Source organism: Phaseolus vulgaris, chromosome 3, assembly GCF_051622355.1.
Source record: "Phaseolus vulgaris cultivar YP4 chromosome 3, ASM5162235v1, whole genome shotgun sequence".
Taxonomy (NCBI): domain Eukaryota; kingdom Viridiplantae; phylum Streptophyta; class Magnoliopsida; order Fabales; family Fabaceae; genus Phaseolus; species Phaseolus vulgaris.
Genome location: NC_143500.1, coordinates 54600191 through 54607518, shown reverse-complemented (window position 1 = coordinate 54607518; position 7328 = coordinate 54600191). Strand labels below are relative to the sequence as shown.

The 7328-nt window shown below is 27.5% G+C and overlaps 1 protein-coding gene across 2 annotated transcripts; it reads right to left on the bottom strand.

Moving 5' to 3' along the window:
- Positions 1 to 2956: 2956 nt before the first annotated feature.
- On the bottom strand, positions 2957 to 5893 carry LARP6C (RNA-binding protein). 2 transcript variants are annotated; one of them, XM_068610028.2, is made up of 10 exons: positions 5325 to 5893; positions 5021 to 5102; positions 4831 to 4925; positions 4681 to 4752; positions 4499 to 4578; positions 4309 to 4387; positions 4157 to 4204; positions 4004 to 4072; positions 3790 to 3915; positions 2957 to 3474 (listed from the first exon to the last, which is right to left on the bottom strand). In XM_068610028.2, exons 1-10 carry the CDS (start codon positions 5628 to 5630, stop codon positions 3232 to 3234), a joined length of 1200 nt encoding a protein of 399 aa, XP_068466129.1. In that variant the 5' UTR covers positions 5631 to 5893; the 3' UTR covers positions 2957 to 3231. The 2 variants fall into 2 exon arrangements, with proteins under 2 accessions (XP_068466129.1, XP_068466128.1); XM_068610027.2 differs by having other exon boundaries at positions 4499 to 4752; positions 5325 to 5875.
- Positions 5894 to 7328: the final 1435 nt, after the last annotated feature.

Below are 7328 nucleotides of genomic sequence, written 5' to 3'. Positions count from 1 at the left end.
TATAAAAAAATATTTTTTCATCATTTTAAATATCTTAAATCTATTATAGAAATATTTAGATCTTATAGTTTTTTTATTAAATATCCACTGGAAGATGTTTAAATACAAACTACAATATAAACTTTAAATAAAAAATTAACTCCATAGGATATATCCAATAAAGATTCCTTTATTAAAATAGATAAAAAAATGGGTTTTGGTTTTTAAGAAAGAAAACCCTGAGTATAAAATTAAATTTTATAAAGTATAAAATACTTTATTTGAAGAAGATAAAAAAGTAAATTTATTAATATTAAGTTAAATTGATTTAAAACTATTATTTAAAAAAATTAATTAAAGTATATTTACGATGAAAATGTTTCTTGTATTATTATCCAATAATGGATTATCACACACGATAAAAATTAATCTTTTTAATAACTATTTTATAATATTAATTTTGAAGTACTTCTATATAATTTCATTTTACATTCTCAACTAAATAGAAATCATCTTAAGTATTTTTTATTTCTGAAAATCATCAATCTTATCATACATGTACATATATTGAATCGTGTTTGAGGGTTCCATGATTATGTTTGGTGTGTCTAATTTGAAACCCAATTCAAGAAATCACCAAACCTTGAACATTTTTTTCTACTTTTATTCAGTAACAACAACAGTATGCTGCGAAAGTAAGAAACTTAACCACAAATAATTTTATATCTAGAAAAGGGAAGTCAAGATCAAGAAATAGGGTATTTAAAAATATTTATACTCCTTAAACTAAATTCAACTATAACTTATGATAGTGAAAATATATTCAAAATAGAAATATATTCACTTAAACTAGGTTAAAGTTCAGTTAAATTTATTTAAATTATTATACAATTTAATTCCGTTCTCTCAAACCATTTTTCACATTTTGTTTAAATCAAAGAGGGAGTGAAAAAAAAGAAAGAAAAGAAGGGAATGGTCAATTCAAAGTTTCCTTGGCACATAAAGATTTTGCTAGGGGGATTAAAAAGAATACAGTTTTCAAAATCTAAATAGTAAAAATTAACAAATTCAATTTTAGAGAACCGAAAATTAAAGCTATTTAAATTTAAAGAACTTAAAAAAATATGTTTAAGTTTTTTTTTTTATATATTTTTACATTATAAAATACCTTATATCTTTATAAGAATATTGGACTTCCACCTATAATATACATACATTTTTTGTGAAAAACATAGTTAACTAATATTTGAAAAATAAATATCATATCAAATATAAGAGTTGAACCTCCCCAATCTAAAAGAGCTAATAAATTTAAAACAATTTCTCTGCTAAACAATTCTATGGTACTCAAATTAAACCATATTTTCTCTTATTTTTTACTTAAAGAAAATAAAATGTGTATTTTAAATATATTTAAGTATTTTCAGTATAACAATAGTGAAATAAACATTTTAGTATATACAAGGCATTGTATTAGCTACAAAACTCAAACTTTTTAAATAACACATACACAGAGCAGGATAAAGGCATATTTTTCACATTTAAATTAGTAAAAATAATTCAAGAAACTCTACTTCTCCATAAGCATCTTTAAGTCTAACAAAATACTTTTCCCACGCCAATATTTGAAAAAAAAGTCCAATTAATTTCTAATAAATTAAAATACCCACACTTTTATCTACTTCAATATTTTAGGTATATGATAAAAAAATTCATAACATGTTTAAAATGAAAATATTTATAATAAAATATTTGAAAATATTTTTTCAATAGTTTTTTATAAACATAAATAATTATACAAATATACTTCAGACACTACAAGAAAATCATGAAATAGAAACCAATTTTTAGAGACCAAAATAATTAGTTGCAATAGTAACTAAATTAGAGACCATTTTGGAAACTAAAACAAAAATTGGTTTCTAAATTAGTTTTTATTATTTTCTATTAATGTTAAATAGTTTCTAAATTGGTCTCTAATTAGCAACTAAAGTTTTAGAGACTAAATTTAGAAACCAAATAATTGGTGGATAAAACCTTGGTTGCTAATTAGATACCAATTTAGAAACTATTTAACCATAATAGAAAATAATATAAACTAATTTAGAAACCAATTTTTGTTTTAGTTTCTAAAATGGTTTCTAATTTAGTTACTATTGCAACTAATTATTTTGGTTTCTAAAAATTGGTTTCTATTTGATAATTTTCTTGTAGTGAGAATTGTAAAATTTTGTGTAAATTTTCATACTTGAAATTTAATAATGAGAAAGATTTTGTTAAAATATGAGTAAGCATTATTTTGGAAAGTTAAAAACAATACATAATAACATATTTAGGAAAAGATTTCTTTAACACCACACCCAATACACACAGTAAAAACATACACTTAACACTATATTATAATATTTAAAATTTTAAAAAATAAATTAAATATAATTAAAATATTATTTTATTGATTTGTGAAGTGTATAATTTTTAATGTTTACGGTGTTAACATATCCTCATCCTAAGATTTGTGAAGTGTATAATTTTGAAAATATTTTTTCAATAGTTTTTTATAAACATAAATAATTATACAAATATACTTCAGAATTATAAAATTTTGTGTAAATTTTCATACTTGAAATTTAATAATGAGAATGATTTTGTTAAAATACGAGTAGGCATTATTTTGGGAAAAAAACAATACACAATAACATTTATGAAAATATTTTTTTACACCTCATACAGTAAAAACATAAACGTGACACCACATTATAATATAAATATAATTAAAATATTATTTTATTGGTTTCTGAATTGTATATTTTTTTTACTGTTTTTAGTGTTAACATATCATCTCCCTAAGATTTAAGTAACCTGAAAGAAAGGTTGAAAAATAGTGTGAGAGAAGGAGGGGGAGAAATGACTCCTAAGTCTCTTATTGAATCTCAAAATCGTTTTAGTGTACAATAATAGTAAGCACTTATTTGTGACATTAAAAGCAAAAAACCCTCACTAAATTGAAAACTAGGAAAGCAGAAATTTAGGATCTTTGTGGCCAGGGAGGGCCATACCATATACCAATATACATCTTGAATTATTACTAAACTGGTAACATCTAAAAAACTGGAACTACTGATGTAGCCCACATAATAGGGTCTGGTCTTCTAAAACACTTTTGCTGTCTTTGAATAATACTGTTGCGAAGAAATACAGAGAAATCTCCTAAAGTTGACTATATAGCAAAGGGAAAAACTTGAGAAATACCCATCAATCTTGAGATGAGACCACTAGAGCAGGGGGACTAATTGGCTTTCCACGTCCCATGGTAAAGCCTCTTGTCCCATCTGGCATTCTGGGGCCCTTGGCATTTGGTTTAGTATGAACATCACACAGAACAGTGCTGCTTGATTGAGATGGTGGAGCAAGCAGACCACGTCCTTGAGTGCGTCCTCTCCCCTTTCCACGTCCTCTAGCCCATCCCTTCTTAGATCCTACTGTGTTTTCATCAACCTTCCAAGTACCAAATACAAGCCTTATCATGTTTTGCTCTAAAACAAACCAAATGCTCTAATGGATTTATAAATCACATAATATAAGATATTTTTTTTGTCTTAAATTAAAAGGGACATTTAAGGGTGTACCAACTCTTATACAAGATTCACACTATGATCATAGGCAACCAAAAAAACGATTACAGACAAGAATAGAACAGGTAGTTAGGTTGCTATGTATGCTGCAGAATTATGCAGCAGAAACTGCATAATTCCTTGAAAATTTAAGGCTGGTAAATATAAGATATAGTTCACTACCAGACTTGTTACTTACATTTGTATCAAAGAATTCAGCATTGTTTGAGTGAGAGGAATCCTCAGCAATTTCAGAATTTAGAGCTTCATCATCATCTAGATATCCATCAAATTCAGACTTTCTACACTTCAGAACAGATTTTGGCTGCACAAGTTGCATAAAGAATAATTCAGTAAAAAGAAACGTAGGAAGTTCAATAGAGACTGTAGATATCAGGTACAGAAGTACCTACCGAGCATCTTAGGAGCAGCCTTACTCGCATCCCTTTCCTCCAATTCCTTTCATCATTTAACTTCTCAACCTAATCAAGTGAGAAAGATAAACTGGTGTAATAGTTGAATCATACGCATCTCAAAAGATAAAAGTTATAGGAGAATTTACTCACAGCTTTGTCAGCAATATCTGATGTCTCATATTCCACAAGTGCATGGAGCTTGATTGAGAGGCACAAGTAACTTGGGGTGAGAAAATCTCTGAATTCTTAAGATAACAACATAGATATATATATATATATATGGTATGATATTGTTTCTGTACCTTATTACTAACAAAAAAATCAGACTTTGGGCGAGAAGTATTAGGCTCCTGAGGATGGCATATTCTAATCGTTTTCACGCTGTTCACCGACCAGCCATCAATTAGAAAGTTTTCACAATGTAAAGAAACTTCAAGAATGTGAAGTTCGTATGAGTAAACAAAGGGTTGGATTTGGATGGAAGAAATTCACCTCCCAACTGTACTAAATATTTTCTGAAGATTCTGATGGGAATGATCGTCAGGTAAATTTTCTGCAACAACAGTGCGAGACTGCAAGAGAAAAGAAAAAGATACATGCACTATGCTACAATGAGAAGAAACTTCAACACCATCCATGCGAATAAAAACCAAAAAAACATACAATTTGTTTACCTGCAAGTCCTCTTTTTCCTTCTCAGTGAAAGGGTGTTTGCGTTTAACCTTCTTGCCATCAGTGCTCAAAACCTTCAAAAGTCGCATTATCAGAGAGAAAACCAAACTAAAAGACCAAAAGGAATGCCCCACTCCATGAAAAATACTTACTAGTTTTGAAGATGAACGGATAGCTTGGGTAAGCACATGAACGTTATTAACGAGGGATTTAACCTTTTTAGTAGAAGCAATCACGGTTATTGGAACTGCACAAAACCAAGGTCCATCAGTGGGGTAAGATCATTCCAATCCTAAAAGGGAGGATGATGAAGAAAACAGAACAGAATACAGCAATCCTCACCATATCCTTCAGGATCTTTATTCATCTGCTTCTGGAAAGATTCATTTGCTAGCAAACTCATGTCGCTGAACTGATATTCCACCTATTACATCCACACATTGCATATCACAATAACAAAATTCTTACAAAAACCTTCATAACCGATTTCATCGTCAAAGAATCAGTCTAAACAAACATCACTTCAATAAAAATCTCAAATGGGGTTGGCATTCATTATTGAAGCAACAAGAATGACCCTCTTGAATGAACGTAAAATCCAAGAAAGGGATTGAATAAAAAAAGGATTTTGATCAGAGGGGGGGACCTGTTTGACGATCTTTTGCTGAAGATCAGGGGTAAGGATATTCTTAGAGGAATTGGGTAGCGCAACACTGGCGGTGGGGATCAGACAAGAAGGATCCTGGTCCCCAACAAAGAACCAATCAGAATCACCACAGCCACCGAGAATCTGGAAACATGGATAGAAGTAACCGGAAATGGGCATCTGGGATTGTGATCTTGGGACAAATTCGGGCGCTTGGGCATTGAATTTGAAGCTGGAGTTGCCAGTTTCTTGGGTGTCTTTTTCTGAGTTGTCATGGATCTTCTTTTCAGGTTGGACCTGTGCCATTATTCCTCTGGAATTGTGTGTTATTGTTTGTTCCTTTGGATGATGAATGAAGATGATTTTGTTGTTGTATATGAGATTGTGAAAAAGGTAGTGTTGTATTCCCTTATGCTATAACTGTTTTTTCTTGATTTCGATATTGAATCCACAATTTTCGCGCTCAAAGACGGTACCTCTTTCTCACACTTGTGCCCTTTTGACTGAATCTCTTAACCTTACCATTCCCAACCCCCCAAATCCCTCTAACAACTCTCATTCTTCCAATCAATTTTCTTTTTCCTAATAAATAAGATAAATTTATAATTAAATAACATATAAAAAAAATATTAAAATAATAATATTAAAAGTTGTAATGTATTGTATGAAAAATTGGATTGTCAATGTAAGATTTATTAATCATTAATAGATATTCAATAAAAAAAAGCTATCCAAAATCTTAGTAAAAAGTAAAAAATATCTATATTTATAGTATTTGAAATCAATTGAGAAATAGATCAATTTTAAAAATTAGATAATAACTAGAATTTTAAAAAAAAAATCTCATTATTAATAATATTTAATTTAAATGATCGAGTTTAAAGTTATTTACGTGAACCATAAAAATAATAGTTAAGTTGAGAAAATGTAGTTATTATGTTACTTTTAAGTTGAATAATTATAGCATTACTTTTGGACGAAAGACTGTTCGGTTGTACATGTTATATGTTATTAATAATAAAATTATTTTAAATAAATAAAGAGTAAAATAGTATAATTAAAAATAACAAAAAAGCACTTAAAAGAAAATAAGTATCATCTCATCTCATGGTATAGATAAAATAGCTGTTAGATGACATAATTAGCTATTAATATTTTAAATTTAAATTAGTATTAAATAGATTAATTTAGAATGTAAGATAATAAATAACTAAAATTTTAATAATTAATGGTTAGATATAATTTAAAAATTATTTTATAAATTTTATTAATAATAAAAATTAGTCTAAATTTTAATATTTTTTTTATAAAAGAATATCTAATTTAGTGTAATTAATTATTTTGATTTCTAAAATTAGCTTTTATTTAATAATTTTTTTAATAATTCTGTAGCATAAATAAGAAAGAATTCTAATTAATATTATAAAACCTAAGAATAATGCAATGTACCATAAAAAGGAAAGAAGTCTAACTAATATTATAAACCCTAAAAATAATGCAATAACAGTTTTAGTGTTATTGGTTTGAGGATATATGGTTTTTATGTGTTTAATTAATTCTGAATTATTATAATTATAGGAATCATAAATGAAAATAAAGACATAACTTTTGTATAATAGAAAAAATATCAAATCATTATCTTAAAATAGGGAATTTCAGATTCAGGACTTTCAAATAAAAAAAGTGTTGATTTCAACTCTCAGATATTCTCTAAATATTATTAAGTTATGAGTTGTGTTTTTAAATACAACCAAAAAATAATATAATAAGTTATTTTTAAATCTAATTAACTAATTTTTTTAAATGTTTTTTAATATTGTTTTTAGTGTTTTCTTGTAAAAAAACAATGAAAAATAATACATGCACACTGCTACGTGGCGTACTGCATATATATACACACCTTCACATGGCATGATATTTCATTTAATTGTCTTGAGTTGGATTCTAGGTTCATTTCAGAAAAGAATGGTCTATAACTTTTTATGTAACACATTTTATAAATTC

Excerpts from the sequence above, each read along its gene's own strand:
- LARP6C (XM_068610027.2), bottom strand. The coding sequence starts at position 5,630 with ATGGCACAGGTCCAACCTGAAAAGAAGATCCATGACAACTCAGAAAAA. Across the intron at positions 4,205-4,308 it reads ATTTTTTTGTTAGTAATAAG|CTCCATGCACTTGTGGAATA; the intron begins GTACAGAAACAA and ends CTCTCAATCAAG. Across the intron at positions 3,475-3,789 it reads CTGAATTCTTTGATACAAAT|GTTGATGAAAACACAGTAGG; the intron begins GTAAGTAACAAG and ends GGTACTTGGAAG.